General features: G+C 47.3%; 1 protein-coding gene across 4 annotated transcripts in view; it reads left to right on the top strand.

Moving 5' to 3' along the window:
- Positions 1–18,856, top strand: part of COL14A1 (collagen type XIV alpha 1 chain) — a 248,413-nt gene that overhangs the window by 116,820 nt on the left and 112,737 nt on the right. For 3 of the 4 annotated variants that reach the window (XM_075352910.1, XM_075352908.1, XM_075352907.1), the window contains exons 13-20: positions 1,247–1,376; positions 9,380–9,519; positions 12,348–12,474; positions 13,648–13,787; positions 14,460–14,592; positions 16,116–16,163; positions 16,490–16,629; positions 18,007–18,136. In XM_075352910.1, the coding sequence (XP_075209025.1) occupies positions 1,247–1,376; positions 9,380–9,519; positions 12,348–12,474; positions 13,648–13,787; positions 14,460–14,592; positions 16,116–16,163; positions 16,490–16,629; positions 18,007–18,136 (988 nt within the window). Of the gene's footprint in view, positions 1–1,246; positions 1,377–9,379; positions 9,520–12,202; positions 12,267–12,347; positions 12,475–13,647; positions 13,788–14,459; positions 14,593–16,115; positions 16,164–16,489; positions 16,630–18,006; positions 18,137–18,856 lie in introns of those variants that run through there. The other variant, XM_075352909.1, reaches the window with a different exon arrangement.

Below are 18,856 nucleotides of genomic sequence, written 5' to 3'. Positions count from 1 at the left end.
CGGCTGTCTTTTTGCCCGGCTGTCTCTTTGCCCGGCTGTCTCTTTCCCCGTCTGTCTCTTTCCCGGTCTGTCTCTTTCCCGGTCTGTCTCTTTCCCGGTCTGTCTCTTTCCCGGTCTGTCTCTTTCCCGGTCTGTCTCTTTCCAGGTCTGTCTCTTTGCCCATCTGTCTCTTTGCCCGTCTGTCTCTTTCCCCGTCTGTCTCTTTCCCCGTCTGTCTCTTTCCCCTTCTGTCTCTTTGCTGGGCTGTCTCTTTGCCGGGCTGTCTCTTTCCAGGACTGTCTCTTTCCAGGTCTATCTCTTTCCAGGTCTGTCCCTTTCCAGGTCTGTCTCTTTGGGCGTCTTTCTCTTTGCCCGGCTGTCTCTTTGCCCGGCTGTCTCTATCCCAGTTTGTCTCTCTGTCTGTCTTTTTCTGTCTCTCTATCCGTCTATCCTATCTTATACTAACAGTTTATTTTGTTCCTATAGCAACCACTGACAGTTGCTATTTATAGTCTATAGCTCCCAGCTCCATTGAGTTTAATGGCTGCAGGATTTTTGTAGAGTAACTGAAAAGCACGGGGTTAAATTTTCCTGGCCAAACATAGTCTATGACGTTCCCTGAGTCACATGAGGTGTCTGTGCAAAATTTCATGATTGTAGATGCGACGGTGCGGATTCCTTTAGCGGATATACACACAAACACACAAACACACATACACACATACACTCAGCTTTATATATTAGATTGTGTGTTTTCTCACTCTTGGTTTTGTATCCTCCTGCACACTTTCCTGTCCCCTTGTTGGCAGTGTGTTGTGACCTCCCCTCTGGTCCTTCAGGAGGTATGAGAAACCTCTCAACGGCTTTTTAGGGTGTCAGGTCTCAGGTGGTGTTTTGAGTTGTGTGGCTAGGGTCTTTCTAGTTTGTACAGGGACCAGTTGGGTATGGGTGCATCGTCTCCATGTAGTAGGTCTTCCCCTTTTCCATTACCCGTGTGGGCGAGTTTTTAGGTTCATAACAATTTTGTACTGATCATGATAAATTGTAGCTACAGTATATTTCATAATAAAAGATGAGTTGAGAAGGCAGTGGAGGGGGGAGGAAAGTATTTCATGAGCTGAGAAAGAAGCATATTTCTCTGATACAATATATTACAACGTTTCCTCTATATTTGCATTTACTACTGATTTATGGAAGGTTTGTTGGAACGACAACGATAAAAAGTCGCTGATGCGGTTGGTTATAATAATCACTTGACTTATTCCAGATGAAAGTTTCCGGTTCAGTGACAGATGTTGAGTTGGATGGATTGACTCCCAGTACTGAATACACTGTCACGGTCTACGCTATGTTTGGAGAAGAAGCCAGCGATCCACTCACCGGGCAAGAAACCACATGTAAGACGTTTATACGAGGAACAAAAGGGTTGAAAGATGTGTGTGTATATAGACAAATCTGCCACATTTAAAACAAATTATTTATTTCTTTGTCGCTCCATTGGGAGACCCAGACAATTGGGTGTATAGCTTCTGCCTCCGGAGGCCACACAAAGTATTACACTTTAAAAAGTGTAACCCCTCCCCTCTGCCTATACACCCTCCCGTGCATCACGGGCCCATCAGTTTTATGCTTTGTTTAAGGAGGCACACATGCACACAATGCTCCACGTTTTAGTCAGCAGCAGCTGCTGATTATATCGGATGGAAGAAAAGAGGGCCCCTAACAGGGCCCCCGGCATGCTCCCTTCTCACCCCACTGAGTCGGCGGTGCTGTTAAGGTTGAGGTACCCATTGCGGGTACACAGGCAGGAGCCACATGCCGTTTTCCTTCCCCATCCCTTAGGGGCTCTGGGTGAAGTGGGATCCTAACCGGTCATCCAGGCACTGGGACCGGGCTCCCTCTGCAGCCCCTGGGGGAATCTGCTGGACAGGAGACTGAGTATCGTCAGGGAAGGACCCTGCATCTACAGGTACTCTGTGTCCCCCTTGGGACGGTGCATGGAGCACCTTGGCCTCAGACGCTGCAGCGACTGCGGTGTTGATTTTTGACCGGGACTACCGCGCCGACCGTGCCTGGTTGCCGGCCGCGGTTTTTACTTTAGTCCCCGGCTTTTGCGGCCTAGTGCATTAAACTCCCGCCCCCGGGCCTGCCAGTCAGGGGTAAGGGCGGGACGGTCGGTCTGACGCCGACAGTGAGGGCTGGAGCACACGTAGCTGTCCTCCTCCCCCCTCACTATTCACTCTGGGGCACCAGATTCCCGCACTTTTGTAGTTACGCCCACGTCTCCCTCCTCCCCTGTGAACGCCGACAGTCATGTTTTAACATATTCTGCCGGTGGAGGACTTCTGGCTGCAGCTCTGGGAGACCCGAGGCAGGGAATCTGGTGGCCACACACCGCTGGAGCGGTCGGTAAGCCACACCGGTTACCCGGTGCTGGTCCCCCTAGGGTGCTGAACTGTATATATATATACATTATTTTTGTATACATTTTCCGGTTCGGCTGTACTGTTAGCTTGTGGCTATATACCCTCAGTGATCACGCTCCTGAGAAACAACAGCATGTCGTTCACAAGGAGCAAGGGTGCCAAGACACAGGGTTATTTTGCTAACTGTACCTCTTGTGCGGCTATGCTACCTGCAGGTTCCACCTACCCTCACTGTGAGCTATGCTCGGGCACTGGGGCACTCGCTCAGCCGGAGCCTGAGGCACTGGGGGGTCCCTCGGCCCAGGTAGAACCGCCGGCTCCCCCTGTCCAGATGGCAGGGACAGAGTTTGCTTTTTTTAGCTGACAAACTCTCTGAGTCGCTTTCACATTCCATGACTCAGTCTATGGATAAATGGTCTGCTAAGTTTCTAGAGACTTTGCAGTCCAGACCGGCCCTTACACAGGCCCCGGGCACTGCGGGATCACCCCCAGGCCCCTCTCGGTCTGCGACGAAGCGTGCTCCTGATGTGGCCTCTAATTATTACGTGCAGGACTCCGGCACGGACCGCAGTCCCAGACCAGCTAAGCGGGCTCGCTTAGAATCTTCCCCGGCTTCATCACGCTATTCGGGGTCTCAGCTTGAGGACTCTCTAGAGGATGAGGCGGAGGTCGCAGCCCAGGACTCTGACCCTGACGTTGCTCTCAATCTTGATACACCTGAAGGGGACGCCATAGTAAATAACCTTATAGCGTCCATCAACCAGGTGCTAGATCTTTCTCCCCCAACTCCGCTTGTAGAGGATTCAGCTTCACAACAGGAGAAACACCAGTTTAGGTTTCCTAAACGTACTCGGAGTGTTTTCTTCGATCACTCTAACTTTAGCGATGCTGTCCAGAAGCACAGGGCTTTCCCGGACAAGCGCTTTACTAAACGCCTTAATGACACACGTTACCCCTTCCCCTCTGACGTAGTCAAGGGTTGGGCTCAATGTCCCAAAGTGGATCCTCCAGTCTCTAGACTGGCGGCTAGATCTGTAGTAGCAGTGGCTGACGCTTCATCGCTCAAGGATGCCACTGACAGGCAGATAGAGCTCCTAATGAAATCCATCTTTGAAGTCACAGGCGCGTCTTTCGCCCCGGCCTTTGCAGCAGTGTGGGCACTCCAAGCTATCTCAGCTTGTCTGTCTGAGATTAATGCGGTCACACGTACCTCTGCTCCGCAAGTAGCGTCTTTGACTTCTCAGGCGTCGGCTTTTTCGTCCTACGCCATGAACGCCGTCCTGGACTCTGCTAGCCGTACAGCGGTAGCATCCGCCAATTCGGTGGCAGTCCGCAGGGCCATGTGGCTACGCGAATGGAAGGCAGACTCTGCTTCCAAAAAGTTCTTGACCGGTTTGCCTTTTTCTGGCGACCGATTGTTTGGTGAGCAATTGGATGAAATTATTAAGCAATCTAAGGGGAAGGACTCGTCCTTACCCCAATCCAAGCCAAAAATACCTCAGCAACGGAAAATTCAGGCGAGGTTTCGGTCCTTTCGGCCCTCAGCCAGATCCCAATCATCCTCGTCCATCAGACCACAGAAGAGCCAGAGGAACTCTTCTGCATGGCGGTCTAAGTCACGTCCTCCAAAGACCGCCGGAGGCACCGTCTCCAAGGCGGCCTCCTCATGACTTTCGGCCGCCCCAAACCGCATCCTCGGTCGGTGGCAGGCTCTCCCGCTTTTGCGACGCCTGGTGGCCACATGTCCAAGACCGATGGGTGAGAGACATTCTGTCTCACGGTTACAGGATAGAGTTCAGCTCTCGTCCTCCGGCTCGTTTTTTCAGAACATCTCCGCCCCCCGAGCGCACTGTTGCGCTTTTTCAGGCGGTGGACACTCTGAAGACAGAAGGAGTGGTGATCCCCGTTCCCCTTCAGGAACGCGGTCGCGGTTTTTACTCCAACCTGTTCGTGGTGCCAAAAAAGGACGGCTCATTCCATCCCGTTTTGGACCTCAAATTGCTCAACAGACATGTGAGAACCAGGCGGTTTCGCATGGAATCCCTCCGATCTGTCATTGCTTCGATGTCTCAAGGAGACTTCCTAGCATCAATCGACATCAAAGACGCCTATCTCCATGTGCCGATCGCTCCAGAGCATCAACGCTTCCTGCGTTTCGCCATTGGGGACGAACACCTTCAGTTTGTGGCACTGCCTTTCGGCCTGGCGACAGCCCCACGAGTCTTCACCAAGGTCATGGCATCCGTTGTAGCGGTCCTACACTTTCAGGGCCACTCGGTGATCCCCTACCTAGACGATCTCCTAGTCAAGGCACCCTCCCGGGTGGCTTGTCAACACAGTCTGACCGTTGCTCTGGAGACTCTCCAGAGGTTCGGGTGGATCATCAATTTTCCAAAGTCAAAATTGACTCCGACCCAGTCTCTGACGTACCTCGGGATGGAGTTTCATACTCTCTCAGCGATAGTCAAGCTGCCGCTGGACAAACAGCGGTCGCTGCAAACAGGGGTGCAATCCCTTCTTCGGGCCCAGTCGCACCCCTTGAGGCGCCTCATGCACTTCCTGGGGAAGATGGTGGCAGCAATGGAGGCAGTTCCCTTTGCGCAATTTCATCTGCGTCCACTCCAATGGGACATTCTCCGCAAATGGGACAAGAGGTCGACGTCCTTAGACAGGAACGTCTCTCTTTCTCTGGCAGCCAAGACCTCTCTTCAGTGGTGGCTTCTCCCCACTTCTCTGTCGAAAGGAAAATCCTTCCTGCCCCCATCCTGGGCTGTGGTCACGACGGACGCGAGCCTGTCAGGATGGGGAGCGGTTTTTCTCCACCACAGGGCTCAGGGAACCTGGACTCCGACAGAGTCCTCCCTTCAGATCAATGTTCTGGAGATAAGGGCAGTGTTTCTAGCCCTCAGGGCGTTCCATCGGTGGCTGGAGGGCAGGCAGATCCGCGTACAGTCGGACAACGCCACGGCGGTTGCGTACATCAACCACCAGGGCGGCACTCGCAGTCGTCAAGCCTTCCAAGAAGTCCGGCGGATTCTGCTGTGGGCGGAGGCCACAGCCTCCACCATCTCCGCGGTTCACATCCCGGGCGTAGAAAACTGGGAAGCAGACTTTCTCAGTCGCCAGGGCATGGACGCGGGGGAATGGTCTCTCCACCCGGACGTGTTTCAAGAGATCTGTTGCCGCTGGGGAACGCCGGACGTCGATCTCATGGCGTCTCGGCACAACAACAAAGTCCCGGCATTCATGGCACGGTCTCAGGATCACAGAGCTCTGGCGGCGGACGCCTTAGTTCAGGATTGGTCGCAGTTTCAACTGCCTTATGTATTCCCTCCTCTGGCAATGCTGCCCAGAGTGTTGCGCAAGATCAGGTCCGACTGCCGCCGCGCCATCCTCGTCGCTCCAGATTGGCCGAGGCGGGCGTGGTACCCGGATCTGTGGCACCTCACGGCGGGTCAACCGTGGGCGCTCCCAGACCGACCAGACTTGCTGTCTCAAGGGCCATTTTTCCATCTGAATTCTGCGGCCCTCAACCTGACTGTGTGGCCATTGAGTCCTGGCTTCTAGCGTCCTCAGGGTTATCTCAAGATGTCATTGCCACTATGAGACAGGCCAGGAAACCAACGTCAGCCAAGATCTATCACAGAACTTGGAGGATCTTCTTAGCCTGGTGCTCTGAGAAGGGGTTTACCCCCTGGCCGTTTGCCTTACCCACGTTTCTTTCATTCCTTCAATCTGGATTGGACAAGGGTTTGTCTCTCGGCTCTCTCAAGGGACAAGTATCGGCGCTTTCCGTGTTTTTTTCAAAAGCGTCTAGCCAGGCTTCCGCAGGTCCGCACGTTCCTGCAGGGAGTTTGCCACATAGTCCCACCTTACAAGCGTCCGCTGGAACCCTGGGATCTCAACACGGTTCTACGGGCTCTTCAAAAACCGCCCTTCGAGCCGCTGCGGGATGTTTCCCTATCACGTCTTTCGCAGAAGGTGGCATTTCTAGTGGCGGTTACATCACTCCGAAGAGTGTCAGAGCTTGCAGCGCTGTCATGCAAAGCCCCTTTCCTGGTATTTCACCAGGATAAGGTGGTTCTGCGTCCAGTCCCGGAATTTCTCCCTAAGGTGGTGTCCACTTTTCATCTCAATCAGGATATCTCCTTACCTTCTTTTTGCCCTCATCCAATTCACCAATGTGAAAAGGATTTGCATTTGTTAGATCTTGTGAGAGCCCTCCGGATCTACGTGTCTCGCACGGCGCCACTGCGCCGTTCTGATGCACTTTTTGTCCTTGTCGCTGGCCAGCGTAAGGGGTCGCAGGCTTCCAAGTCAACCTTGGCCCGGTGGATCAAGGAACCGATTTCTGAAGCCTACCGTTCTTCTGGGCTTCCGATTCCTTCAGGGCTGAAAGCCCATTCTACCAGAGCCGTGGGTGCATCCTGGGCATTGCGGCACCAGGCTACGGCTCAGCAGGTGTGTCAGGCGGCTACCTGGTCGAGTCTGCACACTTTCACAAAACACTATCAGGTGCATGCCTATGCTTCGGCAGATGCCAGCCTAGGTAGGCGAGTCCTTCAGGCGGCGGTTGCCCACCTGTAAGAGGGGGCCGTTGTTTCGGCTCTTTTTATCGAGGTATTCTTTTACCCACCCAGGGACTGCTTTTGGACGTCCCAATTGTCTGGGTCTCCCAATGGAGCGACAAAGAAGAAGGGAATTTTGTTTACTTACCGTAAATTCCTTTTCTTCTAGCTCCTATTGGGAGACCCAGCACGCGCCCCTGTTCCCTTCGGGCTGTTGTTCTTTTGTGTACACATGTTGTTCATGTTGAATTGTTCTTTTGGTTCATGGTTTCAGTTCTCCGAACATCCTTCGGATTGAATTTACCTTAGACCAATTTATAAGTTTCCTCCTTCCTGCTTTGGCACCAAAACTGATGGGCCCGTGATGCACGGGAGGGTGTATAGGCAGAGGGGAGGGGTTACACTTTTTAAAGTGTAATACTTTGTGTGGCCTCCGGAGGCAGAAGCTATACACCCAATTGTCTGGGTCTCCCAATAGGAACTAGAAGAATAGGAATTTACGGTAAGTAAACAAAATTCCCTTCTTTTTTAATAAAATGGTATAAAGCACCAATATTTTACTTATTGATGATCTAATTAATCACATCTCAGATTTTTTTTTTTTTTTTTTAAAATCAGATCTTTTATATTAAACAATTAGGAATCAATACAGAGAAAATATATTGCATCTTATATAACATCTCAGATGTTTATGTCCTGTGCACAGGATATGACATACATGTCTGATGGATGAAGGACCTGCGTCTGGGACCCATATATATCCCAAAAATGAGGGCCTGTCTCACAATGCCAAGACTGGATAGATGGATGGATGGATGGATGGATGGATGGATGGATAGATAGATAGATAGATAGATAGATAGATAGATAGAGGGATGGATGGATGGATGGATGGATGGATAGATAGACAGATAGACAGATATATAGATAGATAGATAGATAGATAGATAGATAGAGGGATGGAAGGATGATAGAGGGATGGATGGATGGATAGAGAGATGGAAGGGTAGAGGGATGGATGGGTAGAGGGATGGATGGAGGGATGATAGATGGATGGACGGATGGATAGAGGGATGGATGTATAGAGGGATGGATGGATAAAGGAAGGATGGATAGAGGGATGGATGGGTAGAGGGATGGAAGGGTAGAGGGATAGATGTATAGAGGGATGGATGGATAGAGGGATGGATCGAGAAATGGATGGATAAAATGATGGATGGATAGAGGGATGGAAAGAGGGATGGATAGAGAGATGTATGGATAGAGGGACCGATGGACAGCTAGATGAATGGATAGAGAGATGGATGAAAAGAGGGATGGATGGATAGAGGGATGGATGGATAGAGGGATGGCTGGATAGAGGGAGGGATGGATAGAGGGATGGATGGATAGAGGGATGGATGGATAGAGGGATGGATGGATAGAGGGATGGATGGATAGAGGGATGGATGCGTAGAGGGATGGAAGGGTAGAGGGATGGATGGATAGAGGGATGGATGGGTAGAGGGATGTAAGGGTAGAGGGATAGATGTATAGAGGGATGGATGGATAGAGGGATGGATAGAGAAATGGATGGATAGAAGGATAGAGGGATGGAAAGATGAATGGATAGAGAGATGGATGAAAAGAGGGATGGATGGATAGAGGGATGGCTGGATAGAGGGATGGATGGATGGATGGATGGATAGAGAGATGGATGATAGAGAAATGGATGGATACAGGGATGGATGGATAGAGAAATGGATGGATAGAGAGATGGATGATAGATGGATGGATAGATAGAGGAATGGATGGATAGAGGGATGAATGGATAGAGGGATGGATAGAGGGATGGATGGATAGAGAGATGGATGATAGATGGATGGATAGATAGAGGAATGGATGGATAGAGGGATGAATGGATAGAGGGATGGATAGAGAAATGGATGGATAGAGAGATGGATGATAGATGGATGGATAGATAGAGGAATGGATGGATAGAGAGATGGATGATAGATGGATGGATAGATAGAGGAATGGATGGATAGAGGGATGAATGGATAGAGGGATGGATAGAGAAATGGATGGATAGAGAGATGGATGATAGATGGATGGATAGATAGAGGAATGGATGGATAGAGGGATGAATGGATAGAGGGATGGATAGAGGGATGGATGGATAGAGGGATGGATGGATAGAGAGATGGATGATAGATGTACAGATAGAGGGTAGAGGGATGGATAGAGGGATAAATGGATAGAGAGATGGATAGAGGGATAGATGGATAGAGGGATGGATGGATAGAGGGATGGCTAGAGAAATGGATGTATAGAGAGATGGATGATAGATGTACAGATAGAGGGTAGAGGGATGGATGGATGGTTAGATAGATGCCCCATCATTCTTGACGTGTTATGTTTCCACAGTACCACTGACCCCACCTAGAAATCTCCGATTCTCTAATATTGGACACAGCACTGCCACCGTCGCTTGGGACCACTCTCATAAGAATGTAAATGGATATCGTATCATGTATGTGATGACCGGGGGAGCTGACATCAATGATGTGAGTCAATTTTAACCTCAATTTTCATTCTGATTGATAAATTTGGGACACTGATTACTCAGCCTAAACATGCAGCTAGAATTCTGGCGTATTTAGCATAGTAAATGTCCCTCTTATGTTCCTTGACTCTTCTGTCTTATTCTAACAGTTACTAATGCTTTACTGTCTTCTCTCCTACTCCAATGTAGACTACTTTCCTCCAGTATTAATTTGCACTTCTGTTGTTTACTGATGAATGTCATCATTCCTGTGTTTGCTATTCTTCTAGGTGGGCAAAATCAATAATTATTTTACATGTCAGATCTGATGATCATTACAAAAGTCAGTTTATTGCATTTGGGTCAAGATTGGGGCTGGTATCTGGGACATAAGCCATATGCATCCATTCTCCAGTCATTGTATGACACCCTGGACTAGTCAGGTCGTCACAGGGTTCTGCACAATCTTTCTCTCCCCGTGCAGGGCTCAACACCCCATGGTTCTGGGTCCCTATCTTGCGGTACTGCCTCCACCAGCATTCACAAATCCTAGTTACACCTCACACCACACCTGTCAGGCACACCAGTGGGCTGCTTAAGCTGGAATAGGGCCGCCCACCTAGGGGACAGACAGAGTGGTGGGAGGGGGGAAGTCAGCAAGGGAGGAAGTGGAGAACAGAGCAGAGCTGACAGCAGAACAGAAGTAGCTCCCAGTGAGTGAAAAGCTGGGAGTAGCAGCTCCCCAGAGTTCTGTGCTAACCCTCGAGCAGTGAGGAGATCGAGGAAGCTGGGAGTTGGAGCTCCTAGGGGAAAAGGAGACTAGGTCGCAGACGGTGGTTTGGACCAGGAGGAGTTGGAGACACAGTTGCGGGAGATTGTGACTGGGTGCTGGGCTAGTCTTGAAGGATAGCCAGCAGCCGCAGTTCAACACCTGGGCTGGGACCGGTGGCACGACGGGGTACACGGACACTAGGGCGGGGAGAAGCTTCAAGCAACCTGGCAATTAACCTGCGGAGAACAGAGCCTTTATGGACTGTTCCCATGAAGCTCACAGATTGGGGGCACTAGCGCAACAAGGGGGATAGGGCTTTCCAAGCAAAGCAGCCCACTGAAATTCCAAGCATGAGCTCCTGAGAGCAAGCTCTTCTACTTAGCCACAGTGGGGAGCGGGCCCCAGAAAGCTCCAAGCTGACGGGCCACAAAGGACACTCTAAAATTCGGTGCCAGGAGGCAGGTTACAGACCACCAGGCAGTACTGCAGGGAACGGGGCCCGGACGAGCTCCCCTCGTAAGACAGGGGCTTTTAGAGACTTGGTTTACTACATTGTCAGCGTCTGCTTTCTTGCTGAGTGAGTACCTGATTAACCCCTGCAACCAGCGAGCCTGCGCTCCCCCTGCATCCCATCCCACCATCGGGTTCCCGGGCCCTTTCCATACCCGTGGAGGGTAACGTCCAGAAGTTATCATTAAGAGTCAAACATCGATTTGCTATCACGGATTTTTCTGTCAGTCCCATAAACAATGAATGGAGCTAAGGTTGAGCATGAGCACCTTTGTTCTATTCTATGGAGCCTGGATTCTCTGGTTCTTCAGATTTCTAGGAGTTTCAACAGTTGGCGTAAAAGCCCAGTCACACACAATGACTTACCAGCGATCCCGACAACGATACTTCCTGATAAGGATCGCTGGTAAGTCGCTGGGAGGTCGCTGGTGAGATGTCACACAGTCAGACCTTACCAACGACTCAGTAACGATACAGGTCGCAGTAGCGACCTGTATAACGATCTCTGCTGTCATTGGGGCCCTGTCACACAGTGTCAAACATAGCGATGCGTCCTGCCCAGCAGGACATCGCCTTTGAAGAAAATGGTCCAGGACATTCAGCAACGACCGGTGACCTCACAACAGGGGCCAGGTCGTTGCTGGATTTCACACACAGCGACATCGGTAGCAAGATCGCTGTTGCGTCACAAAAACCGTGACTCAGCAACGATGTCGCTAGCGATGTTGCTTAGTGAGACGTGGCCTTAAGTTGTCCCCTCTCCGATTTACTGTCCTTGGAATAACGCTCTTAGCAGATATGTAAGGTTGGTCTCAGAAATGTGTCAGAGCCAAGGTATTTGAGCAAAAAAGTCAAAATTCAGTAAGATAGTAGAGCTGAGTTGCATAGTGAAGTAGCAGAGCCATATTTAGTACAGATGGGAAGAAGTAGTAAAGAAATACAAAATTGAGCCAGGGAGCCTAGAGGACTTGCTCAAGACTGGCACTGTGTTGCCATTTTAAGAATGTGAGATTGGACCTCCACCAATTTTCATACAATAGCATAATCTCAAAGCCATTCAGCTCTGTTCAGAAATTTCCATCAGGGTCTTAAAGGAAGATTTGAAAGGAAAGGTGACTTGGAGAGCTCAACCAGGTTCATGCACTCTGTAGAAAGCTAAAGCAACTTCATTCCAGAAATCCTTCTTGGCCCAAGCTCGCAGATTCCACCATTGTGACCTGCTCAAACCCATCAGTGACGTGTCTGCAGATTACTTCAGAATGATTCTGACATTTTTTCAAAATCTCATTGGTTACCTTAGTGAAGTTCCCGATTCTTATTCTCTTTATGTCTCATTTTCTTATATATTCATTTAACTTTTGATTGTTTTACTAACCATTGTCTTCCTTACATTGCGTTTTCTATCTATTCTCTTCAGTAGTCTCTCCTTACCCGTCCAAACTTTCTGCTGTCAGAGGGTCCTTCCATCTTGTTGGGTTTTACACCAGGTATTGACGATGTTGTAGACCGTTCATGACAATGTGTAATCTTTCTCAGGTATAGATCTTATAAAGCTATATATTTGACAGGTGGAAGTCGGGAAAGTTGCAACCGTGGACTTAAAGAAGTTAACCTCACTGACAGAGTACACAGTGGCCGTCTTCTCTGTTTTTGACGAAGGGCAATCCGAGCCCCTCACTGGCACTTTTACTACATGTAAGTCTAGAATATCAGAGATGACGAGACCTGGACTCATAGGTTATGTCGGCCAAGGGTGGACGTGCAAAATAGTCATAGGCAGACAGATCAAGTTGGGTCTGTGCCCCTTCTAAATGGATGGTGTGAATCTGTACAGTGACCCCATTCTGCTTTTTAATAGTAATGTTCAATGGATTTTCTGGTTTAGAAATCACCTTTGTAGCCAGAGAGCAGAAAGATTATAAATAATGTGCTGCTTTGAGTATCTCAGCATGCTCAACCATTAGACAAGCACATGTTATTGATTTCAAGTTTCATCATGTAATACTTCATTCTACCAGCGGTGGCACTGCAGGGAAATGTAACACTTGCTGACAGCTTTCCCCACATATTACTGCTGGTCGCTGAGGCAGCCTGACATGTCATCTCTTCATTTTAGCTATAAAATGCATACAGCTGCACAGTGAAAAGCCAAAAATGTATACGGGAAAATATGGTACTGCATTACTGCAAAAGATAGATATTTAGATTATGTTTTGGCCAATGCATGTAAGCCCGGAAACCAATGGCAAGGTAATCTCTGTAATCCGGGAACCTAACTTGAATTAAAGTTAAGTTAGGTTCCCGGATTACAGAGATTACCTTGCCGTTGGTTTCTTGGCTTAGATGCATTGGCCAATATATAAACTAAATATCTCTCTTTTGCAGTAATGCAGTGTCATATTTTCCCTTATACATTTTTAGCTTTTCAGTGTACAGCTGTATGTATTTTATAGTTACTATGTTTTTGCACTTGTTCACATTTGTTGGATGTGCGGGTCAATTTTTTGGACATCTCTTCATTTTAGGGCCTTTTCTAATATAAAATAATTTAAAAAAAAGCACATAACCCCTTTTTTTTCATAAAAGAACAATAAGCCTAGTTAGAGAGTATGATGAGGTGAGGTGAGGCCAATGATTAAGGACTTTTTCTGTTTTTATTCCCAAGTCCGAAACGCGTAAAGGTTGCCTATGCCACAGGGTTCCAGCTTGCGGTTTCTGGATTTTAAAATGTATAAATAAAGGATTTTTTTTTATTTCATCTGGAATTGGTGCCGGGTCCATACCTTCACTTTTTCATTGTATTATTATAACATTATAAAAATCCGTGTACATTTGTGCCCCTGATCGCTCTGCTTTTTCTGCATACAGTGCCGGTGCCTTCTCCTCGCGATCTCAATGTAAGAGATATTGGCACACATAGTTTCAGGGCTTACTGGACACGATTCGCTCCAGATATCGTCATGTACAGACTGACATGGACGCCCCGCACCGGTGGTAACACTCTGGAGGTATGTTTCTATATCGTGCGAGGAAACGCTTCCCCTTTTTCTCCACTTCCACAGTCTCTAGAGTCTTTAATATAGTCGATTGGCGCTCATTATTGGACTGAATCGGCACTTGAAAAACTGGTCCCTATCTGATTGGAAAATTGGTGTTTGCTTTCAGCTTTTTTATGATATAAAGGATTTAAGTTATAATTTTATTATCCTTTTAAAGGGGTTGTCCACCTTTGGAAATAGTTATTTTCTTTCTTACTCAATGTATTATTGTCTAAAAATCATATTTGCAATTGGGTTTCATTTAACATTTTGCACCGTATGCCTTTTACAGCCCCTGTGAGGCATGGTCTATTGCCAGCTGCGGAATGAGTTTACTGAGAATGCGTCTATGATCTCATTCTGACTGACCAATGAAAACATTTGTAACGCTCTGAGCTCCTCTCAGTTGACTTGTGACCACATCAAAGTTGAATGAATTCACAAGAAGAGCCAAACGGTGCAACATTTTTAATCGAATCCAATTGCAAAAATTATTTTTAGCCCAAATAGATCCAATTATGTAAAAATAAAAAAAATCCTCATTTGTAGACAACCCCTTTAAGTAAAGAAAATCTGAAAGCTTTTGACATGTTCATCCAATAGCAAACCATTTTTATTCATTTTCATCAACTTTTTCCATAGGCTCTTGTAAAGGGAGACATGTCCTCATATCTTATGGATGGGCTAACTCACAACACAGAATATGAAGTTACCCTCTCCGCCATATTTGCGGATGAAACGGAAAGTGATTCCTTATCGGCTTTGGCTACAACTCGTAAGAAATTGTTTCTTCTGTACATGAAAATGGTTTTTTTTTCTGTAGTTAGAAACATATTCTTTATGACGGGTGAAGTTAGTAAAGTAAAAGATATAAGAATGGGACAGATGTCAGGGCCAAAAAAAAACAATTGTTCCCCTGACTGTGATATAATGGTATAATACTACGCTAAGGGTACCTTCACACTTTAGCGATGCAGCAGCGATCCGACCAGCGATCTGACCTGGTCAGGATCGCTGCTGCATCGCTACATGGTCGCTGGTGAGCTGTCAAACAGACAGATCTCACCAGCGACCAGTGAACAGCCCCCAGCCAGCAGCGACGTGCAAGCGACGCTGCGCTTGCACGGAGCCGGCGTCTGGAAGCTGCGGACACTGGTAACTAAGTTAAACATCGGGTATGGTTACCCGATGTTTACATTAGTTACCAGCGCACACCGCTTAGCTGTGTGTGCAGGGAGCAGGGAGCCGCGCACACTGAGCGCTGGCTCCTTGCTCTCCTAGCTACAGTACACATTGGGTTAATTAACCCGATGTGTACAGCAGCTACATGTGCAGAGAGCCGGAGCCGGCAGCACAGGCAGCGTGAGAGCTGCGGAGGCTGGTAACTAAGGTAAATATCGGGTAACCACCTTGGTTACCCGATGTTTATCTTAGTTACTAGCCTCCGCAGCTGCCAGACGCCGGCTCCTGCTCCCTGCTCGCTTCATTTGTCGCTCTCTCGCTGTCACACACAGCGATCTGTGTGTCACAGCGGGAGAGCGCCTTTGAAGAAAACGAACCAGGGCTGTGTGTAACGAGCAGCGATCTCGCAGCAGGGGCCAGATCGCTGCTCAGTGTCACACACAGCGAGATCGCTAATGAGGTCACTGCTGCGTCACAAAAAGCGTGACTCGGCAGCGATCTCGGCAGCGAGCTCGCTGTGTGTGAAGCACCCCTAAGAGTCTGTCATGCTCCGGGAGGGGAGCGTCCGAATACACGTCAGAGACACATGCCTACAGACTAAGGGGCGACTGGCGCATGACAAATAACACCACAAACAAAAGGCGGACACTATACAAAGGTGGGCCGTAGCACTAGTGGGAGGGTTAAATGGGACACCTCCTGCACTCATCTGCAGAAGCTGGCCCTACTTTCCTAACCAGGCCCTATACAGTTTCCCCAACTGTCGCCAAGCAGGCCCATATCTCTAGAACCATGTGTCGGATTTGAACAAAACAAAATATGGAATACTCAGGGGAACAGCAAGAATAAAATAAGTGCAAAACTGAACGCTTATGACTTGATGAAAAATCCTCAATAAAGACAGTGCTATATAGTTGCTCATATAATTGAACCATCACATCGTAAATAGTACATAGTATTCCCATACAGTGCCAAAATAAAAAAATGTAAATTTACTTTTTTATATTTGTATTTACTACTTAACATATACAGTACAGATATATATATATATATATATATATATATATATATATATATATATATATATATAAATATCACCTTTGTTTCTACTTTCAGTGATGAGAACTACAACTACTCCAACTACCGCTAGACCTACCACACCAGGTATATAGAAATGAATCATTATTAGTCTCACTGATTAATACAAAGTTCAAATCGTTGGTTTCCGTCAATAAATGGAAAAGTTCATGTTTAGATTCAGAGACCGAGACACATCCATAGCAGTGCAAATCTTCTGACCTGAGAGTTTATTGCAGGGTTTGGGTATGTGCAAATGTTGAGTATTTGCAGCAAATTTTGGCCTATATGAAAAGACCAATATACTGTTACAGACCCATGATAGGTGGGGGCCCTGTTGGAGTTGTGCATTGGGGCCCACGAGCTTCACGTTACATCTCACTGATAATAGTTATCCATTATTTTCTTTTCAGTGGTCCGCTTAGGCATCAGAAACCTTCTAGTAGACGATGAGACCACATCCAGCCTTCGCGTCTCATGGCTGATGACAGACGCCAACATTCGCCAATACCTTGTATCCTACAGGACGGCATTCGGGGATCGAGAAGAAGTGGTAAGAAGCAGAATTACAATATGTAGAGTTATAAAGGGAACATTTGCAATGAGGGGAATATTCCTTTGTAGTTCAGCAGCAATCTGTTGGCAAAAAAGTTGTCCATTTTTAAAAAACTGATTTCAGCTGGCACCAGATGCACGTCTCATCATCCCCTTCCCATAGACATACTAATGGATCAGGGGCAGACATACTATGGGTGCAATCTGTGTAGCCACATAAGGGCCCAAAAGGGGGTTACTACCAGCTCTGAACTGTGCACTATGATAAACTATTGGACAGCCAAGGGCCCCTATATTGTTCTTGCACAGGGGCCTCTTCTGCAACAGCTGTCCAAATCAAAAAGATCCGTGGAGCCTCTGTTAGGAGTCTCGACACGAAAAATAGCCAGATATCCCTCCGGGAAGGACCTAGCCATGGAGTGGCTCTTTTTAGGAGACCACCATAACCACCATATTAAGTGGCCCTTTTAGTCAATATCCAACTCTTGATGAGTTTAAAGATATGACAAGGGAAATACCAAGGCCAGGTATCCATCCACAGACAGCTGTTTCGGTGTGTTGCCCCTCATCAGTGTGGAGTAGGATTCTGGCTAGGTGGGAGCAATGCCTAGTAGACCAACAAGACAAAACAATCACTGATCTCGGGGAGACCAACCAGAGAAACACTGCCGGCAGCCAGCAAAGGCGCTCAACACAGGGAAATCCTAGGTGCATTGCATCATTGCAACAGCTGTCCAGACACAGGGGGCTACTGATGTAGTCTGCGACTATGGCTGGAATCACACTTGCGAGTGACCTGCGTGAGGATCGAGTCGCATCTTCCCACGTGGCCTGCTGCTCTCAGGACATCTTTATTTGTGTCTTTAACCTTTTTTATTCCATTTTGTGCAAAAAATATAAAAATTCCAAGTGTAAATAAAGCCACTCCAGTGGGAGGACTGGAGCAGACTTTTTGCAAAGGTGCAAATGACGAATCAAGTGAAAACATTTGGAAACCAAATGTCGACCACAAAAGAAACAACAAACCACAGACGAACAAGTAAAAAAAGGACTTTAAAAAAAGGCTGAAATGAAAAGATGTAATACCACATTTCCCCTGTAGTGGCCACTTTCAGCTTGAGGTTTCCGCGGTCAGATCAGCCAATCACTGCACACTTTATACTTGGTCCCCAAAAACTTAATGAAGAAATCCTCTAAGTATTTAGTCCATTTTCACATAGAAAATCAAGCTTTATGTTAAAACAGCTTTTAACAAAGTAGGAAAAAAATGTAAAGTTTGTATCAGGAATATTTCCTCCCATTTTTAGCCAGGCGTAGCCAATCCGATAAGTGTGTCTTATGCTGCACAATCCTTCTTATCTCTTGTCTTCTGCAGAAAGTCGTATCCGGAAGAGACAATAAAGTTGTGCTGCAGTCTTTGCTGCCTGACACTGAATACAAAGTCACCGTCACCCCTGTGTATGTCAATGGAGAAGGGATTGCCATGTCATCATCCGGGAGAACGTGTATGTTTATCTTTCTGTCTATTATATATATACAGTCATATTAAAAAGTTTGGGCACCCCTATTAATGTTAACCTTTTTTCTTTATAACAATTTGGGTTTTTGCAGCAGCTATTTCAGTTTCATATATCTAATAACTGATGGACTGAGTAATATTTCTGGATTGAAATGAGGTTTATTGTACTAACAGAAAATGTGCAGTCCGCATTTAAACAAAATTTGACCGGTGCAAAAGTATGGGCACCCTTATCAATTTCTTGATTTGAACACTCCTAATTAATTTTACTGACTTACTAAAGCACTAAATTGGTTTTGTAACCTCATTGAGCTTTGAACTTCATAGGCAGGTGTATCCAATCATGAGAAAAGGTATTTAAGGTGGCCACTTGCAAGTTGTTCTCCTATTTGAATCTCCTATGAAGAGTGGCATCATGGCCTCCTCAAAACAACTCTCAAATGATCTGAAAACAAAGATTATTCAACATAGTTGTTCAGGGGAAGGATACAAAAAGTTCTCTGAGATTTAAACTGTCAGTTTCCACTGTGAGGAACATAGTAAGGAAATGGAAGAACACAGGTACAGTTCTTGTTAAGCCCAGAAGTGTCAGGCCAAGAAAAATATCAGAAAGGCAGAGAAGAAGAATGGTGAGAACAGTCAAGTACAATCCACAGACCACCTCCAAAGACCTGCAGCATCATCTTGCTGCAGATGGTGTCACTGT

The sequence above is a fragment of the Anomaloglossus baeobatrachus genome, chromosome 6, assembly GCF_048569485.1.
Source record: "Anomaloglossus baeobatrachus isolate aAnoBae1 chromosome 6, aAnoBae1.hap1, whole genome shotgun sequence".
Classification (NCBI taxonomy): domain Eukaryota; kingdom Metazoa; phylum Chordata; class Amphibia; order Anura; family Aromobatidae; genus Anomaloglossus; species Anomaloglossus baeobatrachus.
This window is presented reverse-complemented; position numbering and strand designations above follow the sequence as displayed.